This window comes from Oncorhynchus mykiss, chromosome 13 (assembly GCF_057628025.1).
Source record: "Oncorhynchus mykiss isolate SJ-2025 chromosome 13, ASM5762802v1, whole genome shotgun sequence".
NCBI classification, from domain to species: domain Eukaryota; kingdom Metazoa; phylum Chordata; class Actinopteri; order Salmoniformes; family Salmonidae; genus Oncorhynchus; species Oncorhynchus mykiss.
Genome location: NC_143034.1, coordinates 77,358,871 through 77,383,894, shown reverse-complemented (window position 1 = coordinate 77,383,894; position 25,024 = coordinate 77,358,871). Strand labels below are relative to the sequence as shown.

The 25,024-nt window shown below is 51.0% G+C and overlaps 1 protein-coding gene across 2 annotated transcripts in view; it reads right to left on the bottom strand.

The window, feature by feature from the left end:
* The window catches only part of smg1 (SMG1 nonsense mediated mRNA decay associated PI3K related kinase), a 167,830-nt gene extending 143,305 nt beyond the window's left edge, over window positions 1–24,525 (bottom strand). For both annotated transcript variants that reach the window (XM_090197766.1, XM_090197768.1), the window contains exons 1-7: window positions 24,210–24,525; window positions 22,455–22,642; window positions 16,607–16,762; window positions 16,044–16,180; window positions 11,620–11,678; window positions 3,507–3,720; window positions 1,811–1,936 (exon numbers count right to left, since the gene is read on the bottom strand). In XM_090197766.1, coding sequence (XP_090053892.1) covers window positions 1,811–1,936; window positions 3,507–3,720; window positions 11,620–11,678; window positions 16,044–16,180; window positions 16,607–16,762; window positions 22,455–22,642; window positions 24,210–24,286 — 957 coding nt within the window. In that variant the 5' untranslated portion in view covers window positions 24,287–24,525. The remainder of the gene's footprint in view (window positions 1–1,810; window positions 1,937–3,506; window positions 3,721–11,619; window positions 11,679–16,043; window positions 16,181–16,606; window positions 16,763–22,454; window positions 22,643–24,209) is intronic.
* Between the last annotated feature and the right edge of the window lie 499 nt (window positions 24,526–25,024).

Below are 25,024 nucleotides of genomic sequence, written 5' to 3'. Positions count from 1 at the left end.
TAGAGAGAGAGGGAGAGAACCAGGCAGTAGGAGACGAGGTAGAGAGAGAGGGAGAGAACCAGGCAGTAGGAGACGAGGTAGAGAGAGAGGGAGAGAACCAGGCAGTAGGAGACGAGGTAGAGAGAGAGGGAGAAAACCAGGCAGTAGGAGACGAGGTAGAGAGAGAGGGAGAAAACCAGGCAGTAGGAGACGAAGTAGAGAGAGAGGGAGAGAACCAGGCAGTAGGAGACGAGGTAGAGAGAGAGGGAGAGAACCAGGCAGTAGGAGACGAGGTAGAGAGAGAGGGAGAAAACCAGGCAGTAGGAGACGAGGTAGAGAGAGAGGGAGAAAACCAGGCAGTAGGAGACGAAGTAGAGAGAGAGGGAGAGAACCAGGCAGTAGGAGACGAGGTAGAGAGAGAGGGAGAGAACCAGGCAGTAGGAGACGAGGTAGAGAGAGAGGGAGAAAACCAGGCAGTAGGAGACGAGGTAGAGAGAGAGGGAGAAAACCAGGCAGTAGGAGACGAGGTAGAGAGAGGGAGAGAACCAGGCAGTAGGAGACGAGGTAGAGAGAGAGGGAGAGAGAGAGGGAGCGAGCCAGGCAGTAGGAGACGAGGTAGAGAGAGAGGGAGCGAGCCAGGCAGTAGGAGACGAGGTAGAGAGAGAGAGAGGGAGCGAGCCAGGCAGTAGGAGACGAGGTAGAGAGAGAGGGAGAGAACCAGGCAGTAGGAGACGAGGTAGAGAGAGAGAACCAGGCAGTAGGAGACGAGGTAGAGAGAGAGAACCAGGCAGTAGGAGACGAGGTAGAGAGAGAGGGAGCGAGCCAGGCAGTAGGAGACAAGGTAGAGAGAGAGAGAGAGGGAGCGAGCCAGGCAGTAGGAGACGAGGTAGAGAGAGGGAGCGAGCCAGGCAGTAGGAGACGAGGTAGAGAGAGAGGGAGTGAACCAGGCAGTAGGAGACGAGGTAGAGAGAGAGAGGGAGCGAGCCAGGCAGTAGGAGACGAGGTAGAGAGAGAGGGAGAGAACCAGGCAGTAGGAGACGAGGTAGAGAGGGAGGGAGCGAGCCAGGCAGTAGGAGACGAGGTAGAGAGAGAGAGAGAGAGAGAGCGAGCCAGGCAGTAGGAGACGAGAGAGGGAGAGCGAGCGAACCAGGCAGTAGGAAACGAGGTAGAGAGAGAGGGAGAGAACCAGGCAGTAGGAGACGAGGTAGAGAGGGAGGGAGCGAACCAGGCAGTAGGAGACGAGGTAGAGAGAGAGGGAGCGAGCCAGGCAGTAGGAGACGAGGTAGAGAGAGAGGGAGAGAACCAGGCAGTAGGAGACGAGGTAGAGAGGGAGGGAGCGAGCCAGGCAGTAGGAGACGAGGTAGAGAGAGAGAGCGAGCCAGGCAGTAGGAGACGAGGTAGAGAGAGAGAGGGAGCGAGCCAGGCAGTAGGAGACGAGGTAGTGAGAGAGGGAGCGAGCCAGGCAGTAGGAGACAGAAAACAACACCACCAGATGCTCACATTTGACGTCTGAAGTTAGAGCAAGAGAGTGTGTTGTGTGTGTGTGTGTGTGTTGCCACTCACTCTGAAATTGGTGCTGAAGACATGTGTGTGTGTGTGTGTGTTGCCACTCACTCTGAAGTTGGTGCTGAAGACGTGTGTGTGTGTGTGTGTGTGTGTGTGTGTGTGTGTGTGGTGTGTGTGTGTGTGTTGCCACTCACTCTGAAGTTGGTGCTGAAGACGTGTGTGTGTGTGTGTGTGTGTGTTGCCACTCACTCTGAAGTTGGTGCAGAAGACGTGTGGGTGTGTGGGTGTGTGTTGTGTGGGTTGTGGGTTGTGTGTTGCCACTCACTCTGAAGTTGGTGCTGAAGACATGTGGGTAGCAGCGGGCCACCTGCAGGATGCAGCGGACGCTCTGACACAGCAGCTCCGGCGTGTCCAGGTTCTCCAGGATGGACTGCAGGCTACTCATCACCAGCTGACACAAAACATGCCACAGACGGTCAGTTACCCACCCTGCCCCTCTCTCAACGTAACCGTCCCTAACAACAACCCTGGGCCTTATAACAAAACATGCCACAGACGGTCAGTTACCCACCCTGCCCCTCTCTCAACGTAACCGTCCCTAACAACAACCCTGGGCCTTATAACAAAACATGGCCGCCACAGACGGTCAGTTACCCACCCTGCCCCTCTCTCAACGTAACCGTCCCTAACAACAACCCTGGGCCTTATAACAAAACATGCCACAGACGGTCAGTTACCCAGCCTGCCCCTCTCTCAACGTAACCGTCCCTAACAACAACCCTGGGCCTTATAACAAAACATGCCACAGACAGTCAGTTACCCAGCCTGCCCCTCTCTCAACGTAACCTTCCCTAACAACAACCCTGGGCCTTATAACAAAACATGGCCGCCACAGACGGTCAGTTACCCACCCTGCCCCTCTCTCAACGTAACCGTCCCTAACAACAACCCTGGGCCTTATAACAAAACATGCCACAGACGGTCAGTTACCCACCCTGCCCCTCTCTCAACGTAACCGTCCCAAACAACAACCCTGGGCCTTATAACAAAACATGGCCGCCACAGACGGTCAGTTACCCAGCCTGCCCCTCTCTCAACGTAACCGTCCCTAACAACAACCCTGGGCCTTATAACAAAACATGCCACAGACGGTCAGTTACCCACCCTGCCCCTCTCTCAACGTAACCGTCCCTAACAACAACCCTGGGCCTTATAACAAAACATGCCACAGACGGTCAGTTACCCACCCTGCCCCTCTCTCAACGTAACCGTCCCTAACAACAACCCTGGGCCTTATAACAAAACATGCCACAGACGGTCAGTTACCCAGCCTGCCCCTCTCTCAACGTAACCTTCCCTAACAACAACCCTGGGCCTTATAACAAAACATGGCCGCCACAGACGGTCAGTTACCCAGCCTGCCCCTCTCTCAACGTAACCGTCCCTAACAACAACCCTGGGCCTTATAACAAAAACATATATGAGTACGAGTGCTGATCTGGGATCAGGCACCCTGTTCAATGTCATCTTATTCATTGGTCGAAAAGGTCGAAATGATCCCAAGTCAGCCCTCCTACTGTGAGACACTATGAACAGGGCCCTGGTTCCTCCTACTGTGAGACACTATGAACGGGGCCCTGGTTCCTCCTACTGTGAGACACTATGAACGGGGCCCTGGTTCCTCCTACTGTGAGACACTATGAACAGGGCCCTGGTTCCTCCTACTGTGAGACACTATGAACGGGGCCCTGGTTCCTCCTACTGTGAGACACTATGAACAGGGCCCTGGTTCCTCCTACTGTGAGACACTATGAACGGGGCCCTGGTTCCTCCTACTGTGAGACACTATGAACGGGGCCCTGGTTCCTCCTACTGTGAGACACTATGAACGGGGCCCTGGTTCCTCCTACTGTGAGACACTATGAACGGGGCCCTGGTTCCTCCTACTGTGAGACACTATGAACACGGCCCTGGTTCCTCCTACTGTGAGACACTATGAACGGGGCCCTGGTTCCTCCTACCTGCATGACAGGTGAGAAGGCCTTCCTCTCTCCGGCTGCCTCCAGGGCTCGGTACGCTGCCACCAGGTACAGCAGCCTGACCTCGTCCCGGGTGCTGGAGCTGAACTTGACAAACATCCACTTGAAGATGCGCTCTGTTTCATAGCTCAGAGCGGTGCACAGGAGACCCAGGCACACCGCTGCTTCCTGACGCAGCTCTGACAGCAGCTTACTGCTACAGGGGAGAGAGGGAGGGGAGAGAGGGAGAGGGGAGAGACAGAGAGAGAGAGAGGGGAGAGAGAGAGGAGAGACAGAAGAGAGACAGGGGAGAGAGAGAGGAGAGAGAGAGGGGAGAGGGGGAGGGGGGAGAGGAGAGACAGGGGAGAGACAGGGGAGAGAGAGAGAGGAGAGAGAGGAGAGACAGGGGAGAGAGAGAGAGGAGAGGAGAGAGAGGAGAGAGGGAGAGGAGAGACAGGAGAGAGAGAGAGGAGAGACAGGGGAGAGAGAGAGGAGAGGCAGGGGAGAGAGAGAGGAGAGACAGGGGAGAGACAGGGGAGAGAGAGAGAGACAGGGGAGAGAGAGAGAGAGGAGAGACAGGGGAGAGAGAGAGAGAGGAGAGACAGGGGAGAGAGAGAGAGAGGAGAGACAGGGGAGAGAGAGAGAGAGGAGAGACAGGGGAGAGAGAGAGAGAGGAGAGACAGGGGAGAGAGAGAGAGGAGAGACAGGGGAGAGAGAGAGAGGAGAGACAGGGGAGAGAGAGAGAGAGAGAGGAGAGACAGGAGAGAGAGAGAGAGGAGAGACAGGAGAGAGAGAGAGAGAGAGAGAGAGAGAGAGAGAGGAGAGACAGGAGAGAGAGAGAGAGGAGAGACAGGTGAGAGAGAGAGGAGAGACAGGTGAGAGAGAGAGGAGAGACAGGGGAGAGAGAGAGGAGAGACAGGGGAGAGAGAGAGGAGAGACAGGGGAGAGAGAGAGGAGAGACAGGGGAGAGACAGGAGAAAGAGGAGAGACAGGGGAGTCAGTACAAACCAACACACAAACTGACAAAGATCCTAAAACATCTAAAAAGGTCTCCATTGTCTGGATGGCTGGTTATATTATGTATTAATATATATATTAAATTCGATATATTAAATTCATTTGAAGGCATGTATTAGCACGATGTTCCAAATGCCCGTATCACAAGAATCAAGTTGTTTGTTTTATGAGCGTCTGTCTTTTTGGTCTCGTCTCCTTCGCTCCTTCTGTGCTGTGACACCAAGTCCCTCCTCCTTCTGTGCTATGACACCAAGCCCCTCCTCCTGTGCTGTGACACCAAGCCCCTCCTCCTGTGCTGTGACACCAAGCCCCTCCTCCTTCTGTGCTGTGACACCAAGCCCCTCCTCCTTCTGTGCTGTGACACCAAGCCCCTCCTCCTTCTGTGCTGTGACACAAAGCCCCTCCTCCATCTGTGCTGTAACACCAAGACCACTCCTCCTTCTGTGCTGTGACACCAAGCCCCTCCTCCTTCTGTGCTGTGACACCAAGCCCCTCCTCCATCTGTGCTGTGACACCAAGCCCCTCCGTCTAGTCTGTTATACTAGCCGTCTGGTCTGTTATACTAGCCGTCTGGTCTGTTGTACTAGCCGTCTGGTCTGTTGTACTAGCTGTCTGGTCTGTTGTACTAGCTGTCTGGTCTGTTGTACTAGCCGTCTGGTCTGTTGTACTAGCCGTCTGGTCTGTTGTACTAGCCGTCTGGTCTGTTGTACTAGCCGTCTGGTCTGTTGTACTAGCTGTCTGGTCTGTTGTACTAGCCGTCTGGTCTGTTGTACTAGCCGTCTGGTCTGTTGTACTAGCCGTCTGGTCTGTTGTACTAGCCGTCTGGTCTGTTTGTTATACTAGCCGTCTGGTCTGTTGGTTATACTAGCCGTCTGGTCTGTTGTACTAGCCGTCTGGTCTGTTGTACTAGCCGTCTGGTCTGTTGTACTAGCCGTCTGGTCTGTTGTACTAGCCGCCTGGTCTGTTGTACTAGCCGTCTGGTCTGTTATACTAGCTGTCTGGTCTGTTATACTAGCTGTCTGGTCTGTTGTACTAGCTGTCTGGTCTGTTGTACTAGCTGTCTGGTCTGTTGTACTAGCCGTCTGGTCTGTTGTACTAGCCGTCTGGTCTGTTATACTAGCCGTCTGGTCTGTTGTACTAGCCGTCTGGTCTGTTGTACTAGCCGTCTGGTCTGTTGTACTAGCCGTCTGGTCTGTTGTACTAGCCGTCTGGTCTGTTATACTAGCCGTCTGGTCTGTTATACTAGCTGTCTGGTCTGTTATACTAGCTGTCTGGTCTGTTATACTAGCCGTCTGGTCTGTTGTACTAGCCGTCTGGTCTGTTATACTAGCTGTCTGGTCTGTTATACTAGCTGTCTGGTCTGTTGTACTAGCTGTCTGGTCTGTTGTACTAGCTGTCTGGTCTGTTGTACTAGCCGTCTGGTCTGTTGTACTAGCCGTCTGGTCTGTTATACTAGCCGTCTGGTCTGTTATACTAGCCGTCTGGTCTGTTGTACTAGCCGTCTGGTCTGTTGTACTAGCCGTCTGGTCTGTTGTACTAGCCGTCTGGTCTGTTATACTAGCCGTCTGGTCTGTTATACTAGCTGTCTGGTCTGTTATACTAGCTGTCTGGTCTGTTGTACTAGCTGTCTGGTCTGTTATACTAGCTGTCTAGTCTGTTATACTAGCTGTCTGGTCTGTTGTACTAGCTGTCTAGTCTGTTGTACTAGCTGTCTGGTCTGTTATACTAGCTGTCTAGTCTGTTATACTAGCTGTCTGGTCTGTTGTACTAGCCGTCTGGACTGTTGTACTAGCCGTCTGGTCTGTTGTTCTAGCCGTCTGGTCTGTTGTACTAGCCGTCTGGTCTGTTATACTAGCCGTCTGGTCTGTTATACTAGCCGTCTGGTCTGTTATATAATACCACTAGCAGCATCTTAACCAGACTGTTATACTAGCTGTCTAGTCTGTTATACTAGCTGTCTAGTCTGTTATACTAGCTGTCTAGTCTGTTATACTAGCTGTCTAGTCTGTTATACTAGCTGTCTAGTCTGTTATACTAGCTGTCTAGTCTGTTATACTAGCTGTCTAGTCTGTTATACTAGCTGTCTAGTCTGTTATACTAGCTGTCTGGTCTGTTATACTAGCTGTCTGGTCTGTTGTACTAGCCGTCTGGTCTGTTGTACTAGCCGTCTGGTCTGTTGTACTAGCCGTCTGGTCTGTTATACTAGCCGTCTGGTCTGTTATACTAGCTGTCTGGTCTGTTATACTAGCTGTCTGGTCTGTTATACTAGCTGTCTGGTCTGTTGTACTAGCTGTCTGGTCTGTTGTACTAGCCGTCTGGTCTGTTGTACTAGCCGTCTGGTCTGTTATACTAGCCGTCTGGTCTGTTATACTAGCCGTCTGGTCTGTTATATAATACCACTAGCAGCATCTTAACCAGACTGTTATACTAGCTGTCTAGTCTGTTATACTAGCTGTCTAGTCTGAGTTGTATAAATGTGCAATGAGCATAAAACACAGTCTCTCATTCTGAGAGATAAACATCTTATCCAGGTAGGCCACTTGACTGAGAGATAAACATCTTATCCAGGTAGGCCCCTTGACAGAGATAAACATCTTATCCAGGTAGGCCCCTTGACTGAGAGATAAACATCTTATCCAGGTGGGCCCCTTGACTGAGAGATAAACATCTTATCCAGGTGGGCCCCTTGACTGAGAGATAAACATCTTATCCAGGTAGGCCCCTTGACTGAGAGATAAACATCTTATCCAGGTAGGCCCCTTGACTGAGAGATAAACATCTTATCCAGGTAGGCCCCTTGACTGAGAGATAAACATCTTATCCAGGTAGGCCCCTTGACTGAGAGATAAACATATTATCCAGGTGGGCCACTTGACTGAGAGATAAACATCTTATCCAGGTAGGCCCCTTGACTGAGAGATAAACATCTTATCCAGGTAGGCCAATTGACTGAGAGATAAACATCTTATCCAGGTAGGCCCCTTGACTGAGAGATTAACATCTTATCCAGGTAGGCCCCTTGACTGAGAGATAAACATCTTATCCAGGTAGGCCCCTTGACTGAGAGATACACATCTTATCCAGGTAGGCCCCTTGACTGAGAGATAAACATCTTATCCAGGTAGGCCACTTGACTGAGAGATAAACATCTTATCCAGGTAGACCCCTTGACTGAGAGATAAACATCTTATCCAGGTAGACCCCTTGACTGAGAGATAAACATCTTATCCAGGTAGACCCCTTGACTGAGAGATAAACATCTTATCCAGGTAGGCCCCTTGACTGAGAGATAAACATCTTATCCAGGTAGACCCCTTGACTGAGAGATACACATCTTATCCAGGTAGACCCCTTGACTGAGAGATAAACATCTTATCCAGGTAGACCCCTTGACTGAGAGATAAACATCTTATCCAGGTAGACCCCTTGACTGAGAGATAAACATCTTATCCAGGTAGGCCCCTTGACTGAGAGATAAACATCTTATCCAGGTAGGCCCCTTGACTGAGAGATAAACATCTTATCCAGGTAGACCCCTTGACTGAGAGATAAACATCTTATCCAGGTAGGCCCCTTGACTGAGAGATAAACATCTTATCCAGGTAGGCCCCTTGACTGAGAGATAAACATCTTATCCAGGTAGACCCCTTGACTGAGAGATAAACATCTTATCCAGGTAGACCCCTTGACTGAGAGATACACATCTTATCCAGGTAGGCCCCTTGACTGAGAGATAAACATCTTATCCAGGTAGACCCCTTGACTGAGAGATAAACATCTTATCCAGGTAGACCCCTTGACTGAGAGATAAACATCTTATCCAGGTAGACCCCTTGACTGAGAGATAAACATCTTATCCAGGTAGACCCCTTGACTGAGAGATAAACATCTTATCCAGGTAGACCCCTTGACTGAGAGATAAACATCTTATCCAGGTAGGCCCCTTGACTGAGAGATAAACATCTTATCCAGGTAGACCCCTTGACTGAGAGATAAACATCTTATCCAGGTAGACCCCTTGACTTCAACAGCAAAAGGAAGTGACCAGACTGTTGAACAGTTGGAGACAGACAGGAGGGTGTATTCATAACACTTCAACTGTTCTAGCTTGTCTGGTCTGTTATATAATACCACTAGCAGCATCTTAACCAGACTGTTGAACAGTTGGAGACAGACAGGAGGGTGTATTCATAACACTTCAACTGTTCTAGCTTGTCTGGTCTGTTATATAATACCACTAGCAGCATCTTAACCAGACTGTTGAACAGTTGGAGACAGACAGGAGGGTGTATTCATAACAGTTGAACTGTTCTAGCTTGTCTGGTCTGTTATATAATACCACTAGCAGCATCTTAACCAGACTGTTTAACAGTTGGAGACAGACAGGAGGGTGTATTCATAACAGTTCAACTGTTCTAGCTTGTCTGGTCTGTTATATAATACCACTAGCAGCACCTTAACCAGACTGTTGAACAGTTGGAGACAGACAGGAGGGTGTATTCATAACACTTCAACTGTTCTAGCTTGTTATTAACAAGCGAATAGATCCAGGTTGACCTGACCTATTACGATATGCTGGCTACCCACCAGCACGTGGGCTTATGCTGCAGAGATGGTTGATGAGATCTGTGCTAATGGTCTGTAACGTCTGCTACCAGAAGTCAGTCATTATTAGTGGATGTGCATTAGGCTTCTGCTTAGAATTATTTACTAAAAAAAAGGGCATTTTTCATAGACTTGTCACCGATCTGGCTTTTAAGTCTTATTGCAGAAAAGCAGGTTAAACTAATGTTTTAATTAAATCATTAAATGATTAGTGGGTCTTGTGGAAGGCTTGCATTTAACCTTGGTTTAATTACACCAGGGTCTGTAGTGACTCCTCTAGTACTGAGAACCAGGGACTGTAGTGACTCCTCTAGTACTGAGAACCAGGGTCTGTAGTGACGCCTCTAGTACTGAGAACCAGGGTCTGTAGTGACTCCTCTAGTACTGAGAACCAGGGTCTGTAGTGACGCCTCTAGTACTGAGAACCAGGGTCTGTAGTGACTCCTCTAGTACTGAGAACCAAGGTCTGTAGTGACGCCTCTAGTACTGAGAACCAGGGTCTGTAGTGACTCCTCTAGTACTGAGAACCAAGGTCTGTAGTGACGCCTCTAGTACTGAGAACCAGGGTCTGTAGTGACTCCTCTAGTACTGAGAACCAGGGTCTGTAGTGACTCCTCTAGTACTGAGAACCAAGGTCTGTAGTGACGCCTCTAGTACTGAGAACCAGGGTCTGTAGTGACTCCTCTAGTACTGAGAACCAAGGTCTGTAGTGACGCCTCTAGTACTGAGAACCAGGGTCTGTAGTGACTCCTCTAGTACTGAGAACCAAGGTCTGTAGTGACGCCTCTAGTACTGAGAACCAGGGTCTGTAGTGACGCCTCTAGTACTGAGAACCAAGGTCTGTAGTGACGCCTCTAGTACTGAGAACCAGGGACTGTAGTGACTCCTCTAGTACTGAGATGCAGTGTCTGTAGTGACTCCTCTAGTACTGAGAACCAGGGCCTGTAGTGACTCCTCTAGTACTGAGATGCAGTGTCTGTAGTGACTCCTCTAGTACTGAGATGCAGGGTCTGTAGTGACTCTTCTAGTACTGAGATGCAGGGTCTGTAGTGACTCCTCTAGTACTGAGATGCAGGGTCTGTAGTGACTCCTCTAGTACTGAGATGCAGGGTCTGTAGTGACTCCTCTAGTACTGAGATGCAGGTTCTGTAGTTACTCCTCTAGTACTGAGATGCAGGGTCTGTAGTGACTCCTCTAGAACTGAGAACCAGGGCCTGTAGTGACTCCTCTAGTACTGAGAACCAGGGTCTGTAGTGACTCCTCTAGTACTGAGATGCAGGGTCTATTGTGACTCCTCTAGTACTGAGATGCAGGGTCTGTAGTGACTCCTCTAGAACTGAGAACCAGGGCCTGTAGTGACTCCTCTAGTACTGAGATGCAGGGTCTGTAGTGACTCCTCTAGTACTGAGATGCAGTGTCTGTAGTGACTCCTCTAGTACTGAGAACCAGGGTCTGTAGTGACTCCTCTAGTACTGAGATGCAGGGTCTGTAGTGACTCCTCTAGTACTGAGAACCAGGGTCTGTAGTGACTCCTCTAGTACTGAGATGCAGGGTCTGTAGTGACTCCTCTAGTACTGAGATGCAGGGTCTGTAGTGACTCCTCTAGTACTGAGAACCAGGGTCTGTAGTGACTCCTCTAGTACTGAGATGCAGGGTCTGTAGTGACTCCTCTAGTACTGAGAACCAGGGTCTGTAGTGACTCCTCTAGTACTGAGATGCAGGTTCTGTAGTGACTCCTCTAGTACTGAGATGCAGGTTCTTAAACCTCTGTGATACAGTCTGGACTGGAACCAAGGTCTGTAGTGACTCCTCTAGTACTGAGATGCAGTGTCTGTAGTGACTCCCCTACCACTGAGATGCAGGGCCTTAGACTGCTGTGATACAGTCTGGAATCGAACCAGAGACTAGTGACTCCTCTACCACAGAGACATGAAGGCCAGAGACATGAAGGCCAGAGACATGAAGGCCAGAGACATGAAGGCCAGAGACATGAAGGCCAGAGACATGAAGACATGAAGGACCAGGAGACATGAAGACCAGAGACATGAAGACCAGAGACATGAAGACCAGAAGACCAGAGACATGAAGACCAGAGACATGAAGACCAGAGACATGAAGACCAGAGACATGAAGACATGAAGACCAGAGACATGAAGACATGAAGACCAGAGACATGAAGACCAGAGACATGAAGACCAGAGACATGAAGACCAGAGACATGAAGACCAGAGACATGAAGACCAGAGATATGAAGACCAGAGACATGACCTGGTCAGAAGTACTGTACCATACAGGGAACAGGGTGCAGGGAACAGGGTGCAGGGAACAGGGTGCAGGGAACAGGGTGCAGGGAACAGGGTGCAGGGAACAGGGTGCAGGGAACAGGGTGCAGGGAACAGGGTGCAGGGAACAGGGTGCAGGGAACAGGGTGCCGGGAACAGGGTGCCATTTCAGATGGAGACTCTTTGGCTCCTGATGGGGAACTTCCTCTTACCTTTCATTCAAAATATCATTCAGGGTACTGAGGATCGTATCCAACTGTTTCACCAGGGCCTGGTGGGAGAGAGGGGTGTGAGAGAGAGAAAAGGGGGAGGGGGGTGAGAGAGAGAGAGAGAGAGAGAGAGAGAGAGAGAGAGAGAGAGAGGAACACAATCAGAGTCAAACAGTTCTACAGTGGAGCTGCACCACCACTACCCCCAGTAAACACAGCCCCCCCCAGTAAACACAGCCGCCCCCCCCAGTAAACACAGCCGCCCCCCCCAGTAAACACAGCCGCCCCCCCCAGTAAACACAGCCCCCCCCCCAGTAAACACAGCCCCCCCCCCAGTAAACACAGCCCCCCCCCCCAGTAAACACAGCCCCCCCCAGTAAACACAGCCCCCCCCAGTAAACACAGCCCCCCCCCAGTAAACACAGCCCCCCCCCCAGTAAACACAGCCCCCCCCCCCCCCCAGTAAACACAGCCCCCCCCCCAGTAAACACAGCCCCCCCCCCCCCCCAGTAAACACAGCCGCCCCCCCCCAGTAAACACAGCCGCCCCCCCCAGTAAACACAGCCGCCCCCCCCAGTAAACACAGCCGCCCCCCCAGTAAACACAGCCCCCCCCCCCCCAGTAAACACAGCCCCCCCCCCCCCCAGTAAACACAGCCCCCCCCCCAGTAAACACAGCCCCCCCCCCCCCAGTAAACACAGCCCCCCCCCCAGTAAACACAGCCCCCCCCCAGTAAACACAGCCGCCCCCCCCAGTAAACACAGCCGCCCCCCCCAGTAAACACAGCCGCCCCCCCCAGTAAACACAGCCCCCCCCCCAGTAAACACAGCCCCCCCCCCCAGTAAACACAGCCCCCCCCCCAGTAAACACAGCCGCCCCCCCCAGTAAACACAGCCCCCCCCCCAGTAAACACAGCCCCCCCCCCAGTAAACACAGCCCCCCCCCCCCCCCAGTAAACACAGCCGCCCCCCCCCAGTAAACACAGCCGCCCCCCCCAGTAAACACAGCCCCCCCCCCCCAGTAAACACAGCCGCCCCCCCCAGTAAACACAGCCGCCCCCCCCAGTAAACACAGCCGCCCCCCCCAGTAAACACAGCCGCCCCCCCCAGTAAACACAGCCGCCCCCCCCAGTAAACACAGCCGCCCCCCCCAGTAAACACAGCCGCCCCCCCCAGTAAACACAGCCGCCCCCCCCAGTAAACACAGCCGCCCCCCCCAGTAAACACAGCTCCGCCCGCCCAGTCTAAACACAGCCAAGAGTAGTGGGGCCCGGGGGACCCGGGGGCCTACAGTAGTGCACTACCCGGGGGCCTACAGTAGTGCACTACCCGGGGGCCTACAGTAGTGCACTACCCGGGGCCTACAGTAGTGCACTACCCGGGGCCTACAGTAGTGCACTACGCGGGGGGCCTATAGTAGTGCACTACCCGGGGGGCCTACAGTAGTGCACTACCCGGGGGCCTACAGTAGTGCACTACCCGGGGGCCTACAGTAGTGCACTACCCGGGGGCCTACAGTAGTGCACTACCCGGGGGCCTACAGTAGTGCACTGCCCGGGGGCCTACAGTAGTGCACTACCCGGGGGCCTACAGTAGTGCACTACCCGGGGGCCTACAGTAGTGCACTACCCGGGGGCCTACAGTAGTGCACTAGCCGGGGGCCTACAGTAGTGCACTAGCCGGGGCCTACAGTAGTGCACTACCCGGGGGCCTACAGTAGTGCACTACCCGGGGGCCTACAGTAGTGCACTACCCGGGGGCCTACAGTAGTGCACTAGCCGGGGGCCTACAGTAGTGCACTAGCCGGGGGCCTACAGTAGTGCACTAGCCGGGGCCTACAGTAGTGCACTACTCACTCGGGCCTACAGTAGTGCCCTACCCGGGGCCTACAGTAGTTCCCTACCCGGGGCCTACAGTAGACCCTACCCGGGGCCTACAGTAGTGCCCTACCCGGGGCCTACAGTAGTGCCCTACCCGGGGCCTACAGTAGTGCCCTACCCAGGGCCTATAATAGTGCACTACCCGGGGCCTATAATAGTGCACTACTCGGGGCCTACAGTAGTTCCCTACCCGGGGCCTACAGTAGACCCTACCCGGGGCCTACAGTAGTGCCCTACCCGGGGCCTACAGTAGTGCCCTACCCGGGGCCTACAGTAGTGCCCTACCCAGGGCCTATAATAGTGCACTACCCGGGGCCTATAATAGTGCACTACCCGGGGCCTACAGTAGTGCCCTACCCGGGGCCTACAGTAGTGCACTACCCGGGGCCTATAATAGTGCACTACCCGGGGCCTACAGTAGTGCCCTACCCAGGGCCTATAGTAGTGCACTACTCGGGGCCTATAGTAGTGCACTACTCGGGGCCTACAGTAGTGCCCTACTCGTTACTGGGGTCAATCGATTGATTGAATAACAGACAGATCAACCTCACCACTGATGTCGTCAGAGTGAGTGATGAACTACCCAAATAGATAGATATGATTGATGACCTCACCACTGATGTCAGTGAGTGATGAACTACCCAGGTAGATGGATATGATTGATGACCTCACCACTGATGTCAGTGAGTGATGAACTACCCAAATAGATAGATATGATTGATGACCTCACCACTGATGTCAGTGAGTGATGAACTACCCAGATAGATAGATATGATTGATGACCTCACCACTGATGTCAGTGAGTGATGAACTACCCAAATAGATAGATATGATTGATGACCTCACCACTGATGTCGGTGAGTGATGAACTACCCAGATAGATGGATATGATTGATGACCTCACCACTGATGTCAGTGAGTGATGAACTACCCAGGTAGATGGATATGATTGATGACCTCACCACTGATGTCGTCAGTGTGAGTGATGAACTACCCAGGTAGATAGATATGATTGATGACCTCACCACTGATGTCGTCAGTGTGAGTGATGAACTACCCAGGTAGATGGATATGATTGATGACCTCACCACTGATGTCGGTGAGTGATGAACTACCCAGATAGATAGATAGTTGAAGTTGGAAGTTCACATACAAATTATCCAAATACATAAACTCCATATTTCACAATTCCTGACATTTAATCATTGTAAAAATTCCCTGTCTCAGGTCAGTTAGGATCACCACTTCATTTTAAGAATGTGAAGTCAGAATAATAGTAGAGAGAATGATTTATTTCAGATTTTATTTCATTCCCAGTGGGTCAGAAGTGTACATACACTCAATTAGTATTTGGTAGCTGTGCCTTTAAATTGTTTAACTTGGGTCAAACGTTTCGGGTAGCCTTCCACAAGCCTCCCACAATAAGTTGGGTGAATTTTGGCCCATTCCTCCTGACAGAGCTGGTGTAACTGAGTCAGGTTTGTAGGCCTCCTTGCTCTCACACGCTTTTTCAGTTCTGCTCACAAATGTTCTATAGGATTGAGGTCAGGGCTTTGTGATGACCACTTCAATACCTTGACTTTGTTGTCCTTAGGGCGTTTTGCCACAACTTTGGAAGTATACTTGGGGTCATTAGCAAAGCACCCCCACAACATGATGCTGCCACCCCCGTGCTTCACTGTTGGGATGGTTTATCCGGCTTGCAAGCCCCTCCCCCTTTCCCCTCCAAGCATAACGATGGTCATTATGGCCAAACAGTTTCATCAGACCAGAGGACATTTCTCCAACAAGTAGGATCTTTGTCCCCATCTCCAGTTACAAACCGTAGTCTGGCTTGTTTATGGTGGTTTTGGAGCAGTGGCTTCTTCCTTGCTGAGTGGCCTTTCAGGTTATATCGATATAGGGCTCATTTTACTGTGGATATAGATACTTTAGTTCCGGTTTCCTCCAGCATCTTCACAAGGTCCTTTGCTGTTGTTCTGGGATTGATTTGCACTTTTCGCACCAAAGTGCGTTCATCTCTAGGAGACAGAACGCGTCTCCTTCCTGAGCGGTATGACGGCTGCGTGGTCCCATGGTGTTTATACTTGCGTACTATTGTTTGTACAGATGACCGTGGTACCTTCAGGCGTTTGGAAATTACTCCCAAGGATGAACCAGACTTGTGGAGGTCAACAATGTTTTTTTCTGAGGACTTGGCTGATTTCTTTTGATTTTCCCATGATGTCAAGCAAAGAGGCACTGAGTTTGAAGGCATGACATCATTTTCTGGATTTTTCCAAGCTGTTTAAAGGCACAGTCAACTTAGTGTATGTAAACTTCTGACCCACTGGAATTGTGATACAGATTATTTAACTTATAACTCACTGTATGTTAACAATTGTTGGAAAAATGACTTGTGTCATGCATAAAGTAGATGTCCTAACCAACTTGCCAAAACTATAGTTTAAGACATTTGTGGAGTGGTTGAAAAACGAGTTTTAATGGACTCCAACCTAAGTGTATGTGAACTTCCCACTTCAACTGTAGATATGATCGATGACCTCACCACTTTGTTGTCAGAGTGAGTGATGAACTCCCGGAGCTGTCTGACAGTGGCCAGCCGGCGGTCCCTGTCCTCCTCACGGGACGCACGGCGCAGGAGGTTGGACAGGCGAGACTCATCAGAGTGAGACATCCCTCTGTCTGTAAGGGGGGGGCAGAGAGAGGGATGGAAAGAACAGGAAAAGAGGGAGAGTGGGCGGGATGTAAAGAGAGATGGAGAAAGAGATTGAAAGAGGGGAATGGAGAGATAAAATGGTGATCAGAAATAGAATTCAGCAATGTTGCCATTATATGTAAGAGAACCAAGTAGTGACTTCCAAACCCATCCTCAGAACCCCCAGACGCTCCAGGGATGTGATCTATTCCACAGCACCTGATTCAACTGGTCAACTAATCATCAAGACCTTGACTAGGTGAATTGGGTGTATTAAGACTGGGGAGAGGTCTGACGACAGCCCCCCGGGGGGGAGAGGCCTGACGACAGCCCCCCGGGGGGGAGAGGCCTGACGACAGCCCCCCGGGGGGGAGAGGCCTGACGACAGCCCCTGGTGTAGACTAAATACTCACCGTGGGATTTCCTCATGTCCTTAGAAGCTAAAGCACGGTTTCCATGCTGCTGAAAAGTGGTCAAATCGGCGGTCGCATCGTTGATCCTCAACTCTTGCCCCAACGACTGCCAACCAAAAGTATCATCACTGAACCCTCCTGCAGCTTCATATCCTCCTGGAGGGGGTGGAGAGAGAGAGAGAGAGGGGGAGGAGGGGGTGGAGACAGAGAGAGGAGGGGGTGGAGAGAGAGAGAGAGAGGGGAGGAGGGGGTGGAGACAGAGAGAGGAGGGGTGGAGAGAGAGAGAGAGAGGAGGAGAGGAGGGGGTGGAGAGAGGAGAGGAGGGAGACAGAGAGAGAGGAGGGAGACAGAGAGAGAGGAGGAGAGGAGGAGAGAGGAGCAGTTTAGCACAGATCCATACAGCTATCTGACTAAACTACACCCCCCCCCCCCTTAGCTTACACACAGGTGTCAGGAGCGCAGCAGATGGCTAATTACCACAGGTGGTCAGGAGCACAGCAGATGGCTAATTACCACAGGTGTCAGGAGCACAGCAGATGGCTAATTACCACAGGTGGCAGGAGCGCAGCAGATGGCTAATTACCACAGGTGTCAGGAGCACAGCAGATGGCTAATTACCACAGGTGGTCAAGCTCCGTCTTCCGCCAGTTTTCCTTTGACAGGCGTTGTAATATGGAGATATGGCCGTGAGGGAACACCAACCCCAAGTAGTAGTAGCAGTAGTAGTATACAGAGAATAGGGTGCCATTGGGCCCTGGTCTAAAGTAGGGAATAGGGTGCCATTGGGTCCTGGTCTAAAGTAGGGCACTACGTAGGGAATAGGGTGCCATTGGGTCCTGGTCTAAAGTAGTGCACTACATAGGGAACCATTTGAGACACAGCCTTCTCTACCACGAGGGCAGATATCTGTGGGGGAACCCAGGGATTCACGGTGCTTTCCTTCTACCAGATGCCCGGGACAGATACGACACCACAGAGACGAAAGGTCGCTTTCTCTTTCACTTCCACAGAAACATTGAGCCGACGTGAGTCTGAGGACCCGGGAAGGAAAGAGGGAGAGAAGCTGGATGACTCCTAAAGGCACCACTACCAGTTTATAAGTCATTTACACAGAACACTCAGGGGTTGTCCACAGTTCAATGACATGATGACTACAGGTTCACCTCTGGACAATGTGACCACAACAATAAATAGACTAATACAAATAGGGCCCTGGTCTAAAGCAGTGACCTGTGTATCAAATCAAACTGTATTTGTCACATGCGCCGAATACAACAATTGTAGACCTCACAGTGAAATGCTTACTGACAAGCCCTTAACCAACAGTGTAGACCTCACAGTGAAATGCTTTACTGACAAGCCCTTAACCAACAGTGTAGACCTCACAGTGAAATGCTGACCGACAAGCCCTTAACCAACAGTGTAGACCTCACAGTGAAATGCTGACTTACAAGCCCTTAACCAACAGTGTAGACCTCACAGTGAAATGCTGACTTACAAGCCCTTAACCAACAGTGTAGACCTTACAGTGAAATGCTTACTGACAAGCCCTTAACCAACAGTGTAGACCTCACAGTGAAATGCTGACTTACAAGCCCTTAACCAACAGTGTAGACCTTACAGTGAAATGCTGACTTACAAGCCCTTAACCAACAGTGTAGACCTTACAGTGAAATGCTTACTTACAAGCCCTTAACCAACAGTGTAGACCTTACAGTGAAATGCTTACTGACAAGCCCTTAACCAACAGTGTAGACCTCACAGTGAAATGCTTACTGACAAGCCCTTAACCAACAGTGTAGACCTCACAGTGAAATGCTGACTTACAAGCCCTTAACCAACAGTGTAGTTCAAGAAGAGTTAAGAAATGATTTACCAAATAAACTAAGGTAAAAAATTATAAAAAGTAACAATAACATAACGAGGCTATATACAGGGGGCACCAGTACTGAGTCAGTGTGGAGGTTATATACAGGGGGTACCAGTACTGAGTCAGTATGGAGGCTATATACAGGGGGTACCAGTACTGAGTCAGTGTGGAGGTTATATACAGGGGGTACCGGTACTGAGTCAGTGTGGAGGCTATATACAGGGGGCACCGGTACTGAGTCAGTGTGGAGGTTATATACAGGGGGTACCAGTACTGAGTCAGTATGGAGGCTATATACAGGGGGTACCAGTACTGAGTCAGTGTGGAGGTTATATACAGGGGGTACCGGTACTGAGTCAGTGTGGAGGCTATATACAGGGGGTACTGGTACTGAGTCAGTGTGGAGGTTATATACAGGGGGTACCGGTACTGAGTCAGTGTGGAGGTTATATACAGGGGGTACCGGTACAGAGTCAATGTGGAGGCTATATACAGGGGGTACCGGTACTGAGTCAGTGTGGAGGCTATATACAGAGGGCACCGGTACTGAGTCAGTGTGGAGGTTCTATACAGGGGGTACCGGTACTGAGTCAGTGTGGAGGCTATATACAGGGGGTACTGGTACTGAGTCAGTGTGGAGGTTATATACAGGGGGTACCGGTACTGAGTCAGTGTGGAGGTTATATACAGGGGGTACCGGTACTGAGTCAGTGTGGAGGTTATATACAGGGGGTACCGGTACTGAGTCAGTGTGGAGGTTATATACAGGGGGTACCGGTACTGAGTCAGTGTGGAGGTTATATACAGGGGGTACCGGTACTGAGTCAATGTGGAGGTTATATACAGGGGGTACCGGTACTGAGTCAGTGTGGAGGTTATATACAGGGGGTAACAGTACAGAGTCAATGTGGAGGCTATATACAGGGGGTACCGGTACAGAGTCAATGTGGAGGTTATATACAGGGGGTACCGGTACTGAGTCAATGTGGAGGTTATATACAGGGGGTACCAGTACTGAGTCAGTGTGGAGGCTATATACAGGGGGTACCGGTACAGAGTCAGTGTGGAGGCTATATACAGGGGGTACCGGTACAGAGTCAGTGTGGAGGCTATATACAGGGGGTACCGGTACAGAGTCAATGTGGAGGTTATATACAGGGGGTACCAGTACTGAGTCAGTGTGGAGGTTATATACAGGGGGTACCGGTACTGAGTCAGCGTGGAGGTTATATACAGGGGGTACCGGTACCGAGTCAGTGTGGAGGTTATATACAGGGGGTACCAGTACTGAGTCAGTGTGGAGGCTATATACAGGGGGTACCAGTACTGAGTCAGTGTGGAGGCTATATACAGGGGGTACCAGTACTGAGTCAGTGTGGAGGTTATATACAGGAGGTACCGGTACTGAGTCAGTGTGGAGGTTATATACAGGGGGTACCGGTACCGAGTCAGTGTGGAGGTTATATACAGGGGGTACCAGTACTGAGTCAGTGTGGAGGTTATATACAGGGGGTACCGGTACTGAGTCAGTGTGCGGGGGTACAGGTCATTTATACATGTAGGTAGGGGTGAAGTGACTATGCATAGATATAGGGAATAGGGTGCCATTGGGGCCCCGGTCTAAAGTAGTGCACTATATAGGGAATAGGGTGTAATTTCACACACAGCCGCTGTCAGGTGTGTCAGCGTTTACTGCTAACCTGACCCCATAACAACCCAAGCCTGGTCTCATGTACTGCTAACCTGACCCCATAACAACCCAAGCCTGGTCTCATGTACTGCTAACCTGACCCCATAACAACCCAAGCCTGGTCTCATGTACTGCTAACCTGACCCCATAACAACCCAAGCCTGGTCTCATGTACTGCTAACCTGACCCCATAACAACCCAAGCCTGATCTCAGATCTGTTTGTGCTGTCTTGCCAACCAGCTCCTATGGTCTTTGTCACTTGATGTCCCTTGGCACGACTGCACAAACAGATCCGGAACCAGGCTACTATAATACACAGCACCCCTGCCTGGGTCGGCAGGCCTGAACCAAGCTACTATAATACACAGCACCCCTGCCTGGGTCGGCAGGCCTGAACCAGGCTACTATTATACACAGCACACCTTTCTGGGTCAGCATGCCTGAACCAGGCTACTATAATACACAGCACCCCTGCCTGGGTCGGCAGGCCTGAACCAGGCTACTATAATACACAGCACCCCTGCCTGGGTCGGCAGGCCTGAACCAGGCTACTATAATACACAGCACCCCTGCCTGGGTCGGCAGGCCTGAACCAGGCTACTATAATACACAGCACCCCTGCCTGGGTCGGCAGGCCTGAACCAGGCTACTATAATACACAGCACCCCTGCCTGGGTCGGCAGGCCTGAACCAGGCTACTATAATACACAGCACCCCTGCCTGGGTCGGCAGGCCTGAACCAGGCTACTATAACACACAGCACCCCTGCCTGGGTCGGCAGGCCTGAACCAGGCTACTATAATACACAGCACCCCTGCCTGGGTCGGCAGGCCTGAACCAGGCTACTATAATACACAGCACCCCTGCCTGGGTCGGCAGGCCTGAACCAGACTACTATAATACACAGCACCCCTGCCTGGGTCGGCAGGCCTGTTACGAATCCCCTTTTACTCTTTAGAGCAATGGGTAGCAGGTCTGCCTACAGTGAGACCCGCAAGGGGCTTAACAGTCGTAGCTCACTTAAATCACAGTACCACCAACATGTTGCAGACAGGCAGTTGCACCCAACCCCAGCCCACACCCAACCCCAGCCCACACCACACCCCAGCCCAACATGCTGCAGACAGGCAGTAGCACCCACCCCCATTCCACTCACACCCCAACATACTGCAGACAGGCAGTAGCACCCAACACCAGCCCACCCCAACATACTGCCGACAGGCAGTAGCACCCACCCCAACATACTGCAGACAGGCAGTAGCACCCACGCCCAGCCCAACATACTGCAGACAGGCAGTAGCACCCACCCCCAGCCCAACATACTGCAGACAGGCAGTAGCACCCACCCCCAGCCCAACATACTGCAGACAGGCCGTAGGACCCATCCCCAGCCCAACATACTGCAGACAGGCAGTAGCAGCCCACTCACACCCCAACATGCTGCAGACAGGCAGTAGCACCCATCCCCGGCCCACTCACACCCCAACATTGTGCAGAAAGCAAGCCCAAATGCTGCAGACAGGCAGTAGCACCCAACACCAGCCCATACCCACCCCAACATGCTGCAGACAGGCAGTAGCACCCAACACCAGCCCACACCCACCCCAACATGCTGCAGACAGACAGTAGCAACCAACACCAGCCCACACCCACCCCAACATGCTCCAGACAGGCAGTAGACAGTAACAGTAACACCCACCCCAACATGCTCCAGACAGGCAGTAGACAGTAACAGTAACACCCACCCCAACATGCTGCAGACAGGCAGTAGACAGTAACACCCACCCCAACATGCTCCAGACAGGCAGTAGACAGTAACAGTAACACCCACCCCAACATGCTGCAGACAGTAGACAGTAACAGTAACACCCACCCCAACATGCTGCAGACAGACAGTAGACAGTAACAGTAACACCCACCCCAACATGCTGCAGACAGACAGTAGACAGTAACAGTAACACCCACCCCAACATGCTGCAGACAGACAGTAGACAGTAACAGTAACACCCACCCCAACATGCTGCAGACAGGCAGTAGACAGTAACAGTAACACCCACCCCAACATGCTGCAGACAGACAGTAGACAGTAACAGTAACACCCACCACAACATGCTGCAGACAGGCAGTAGACAGTAACAGTAACACCCACCACAACATGCTGCAGACAGGCAGTAGACAGTAACAGTAACACCCACCCCAACATGCTCCAGACAGGCAGTAGACAGTAACAGTAACACCCACCCCAACATGCTGCAGACAGGCAGTAGACAGTAACAGTAACACCCACCCCCTTCGTCCAGTGTGTCTGCGGTGTCTGGGAAGGCATCATTCTGTAGGAGAGGTGGGGAGACAGGCCGGTCCGAGGTTGCTACTCCCACTGCTGTTGGGTCGTATACAGCTGCTGCAGCTGGACCCAGGTCTCTGGTGGCGATGCACTTCACACCGTCCTGGCTAGCTGCTGACACGCTGTCGCCTCTGAAGCCGGCGGACAGAGGAACAGACACACACGGGGGGGGGGGGAGAGACAAACACACAGTCAGTGAAATCCCCCAGGGAAGACAGTCAGGGCAACTTGTACTTGATCGATGCTAAATGACCGTGGTTCATCATTTTTTTACATTTTATTTAACTAGGCAAATCAGTTTGGAACAAATTCTTATTTACAATGACGGCCTACCGGGGAACAGTGAGTTAACTGCCTTGTGTAGGGGCAGAAGGCCAGGTTTTTACATTGTCAGCTTGGGGATTCGATCCAGCAACCTTTCCACCCAATCATAACTCATATGGATACACTCCCTACAGTTAGACAATCTCACCCCAATCTGGTTTACAAATCTAGGATTTAACAACTGGATACATGGATTGAGAAATGATTCTAGCTCATTTACAGCTCTGTAGAATAGTTTCTATAAGACTCTGAGCATTTGTCTGAACAGAACCGTCAAATGGAGGGAGGTGGAGGTCTCAACTGAAGGAATGTTTTAACATCACCTCCCTCTCTTTGATCAGGAACTGATTAACTTGCATAATGCACTTTATTGATGTCCCTGTGCAATTCAAACCGCTGACAGCATTGCTAAATCGCTTTCGTTTACTGGTCAAGGGTGGTACCGCGCAAAACTAGTAAAGCTAGCAGGTTAGCAATCAGTTAGCAAGCGTTAAAAACCCCAGTAGCTAGTTAGTTAGCGCTCTTCTGGCTAGTTACTGTTTGAGCGGTAACTAGGTAGCCAATATCAACTGTCATGCCGAGGTTATCTAGCTAATCATTGTTGACCAGATAACGTTACACAAGACAGCAGGAAAGACGACCGTTGCCCACTGATGGCCAACCGTTCGGTAGCCAACTAGAAAGCCAATGTTTCCACACTTTACGTTGCCATTTGATGTCAAATCAGTTTACTGTTCCGGATACCGAGTTATCAAAGCACAACTAACCAACGACTGGTATTGTAGCTATCTATCTAACAAGCTCTGGGGACAAAATGTGACGAAAGTTACCACCTAGCTAACGAACACTAGCCATAGTTAGCTGCTAGTTAGTTAGCTAGTTGGCTAACATCATATGCTGCCACGATGTGCGCTTTGAGTTAACTGACGTTAACTAGCTGGCTACCAAGTGAAGGTAACATGTCATCTCAGTGACAATGAATATTGGCTAATAATAGTAATAACAACTAGCAATAGCTAGCTAACACCACTTCCACTGTTACCGAAATAGCTTCCAATCATTGGCTTCTCTTACCAGGTTAGCTAGCTAGCCATGTATACCTAAACACGAGGAAAGCATAGCAATGCGGCAGGTTGTTTTGAGTCAGAATAAAATGCGCAAAGTGTTGGTTTGCCTTGATAGCTCGTCTAGGATAACGTTATCAAGCTTGAGCGTTAGCTTACTTGTTTGCTAGCTAGCTACTGTTATCAAGCCATTTCCCTAAGGTGTGGGAACCAAAGTGTCTGACTAGCTAGCTAAATAAAGAAGCCGAGGTTAGGCCCAGCGGATCCCCGTTCTCTTTTAGACCGTCTCCCCCCGTGGCGCGATACCAACCTGGGCTGCCAATCATTCCAGTTTCGCTGCAGTTTGTGGGCGCTGCTAAGCCGAAACCCAAGGGCTTTACGGCTCATTACCTTTGCGAGAACAGCATGACCTGCTCTCAACGGGATTAAATTCCGTGAACAAGCGTATTTGCTCGCTATCTGTTTATTTTATGTCCATTAATGGACCCTCTACTGCTATCGGTGTGCGTTATGTTTGTGTCGGGTCCGGCCTCCTTTCTTTTTTTTCCTCCTTTATTTTTTGTCTCCCACTCCTTCTTCTATTCTTGATGAAAGAGCCACTGGCCCCTTCTCTTTATAACAGCGCCATCTGCCGGACTTTATAGCGACCATAGCAAGGAGCTGTGACTGCAACAGAACAGGTTTGATCAAATAACCCAGAGATTTACCTAGCTAACTTCACTGACCCTCAACAACAACAAAAAACATACAAAATATATACACCGATGTTCACGGTTCTCTTCTTCTTCTCAATCTCCTCTGCAGCTAGTTGTTTGTTTTGCACATCACTTGGAATATGCGTTGCTAAGCGACAGCATCAGGAGCAGGGGTGAGGAGAGAGAGCATGCATGCAGCAACAGAGGATGCAAGGTAAAGATGAGCAGGATTCAAAGTATTATGGTGTGTGTAGTAGTGCAAACTTCAATGGGTTTTTTTCTCCATAAAATGTTCATATAGCACACACACACACACACACACACACACACACACACAACACACACACACGCACACACACACACACACACACACACACACACACACACACACACACACTCACACACAAACAGCTATGTCTTACTATATACC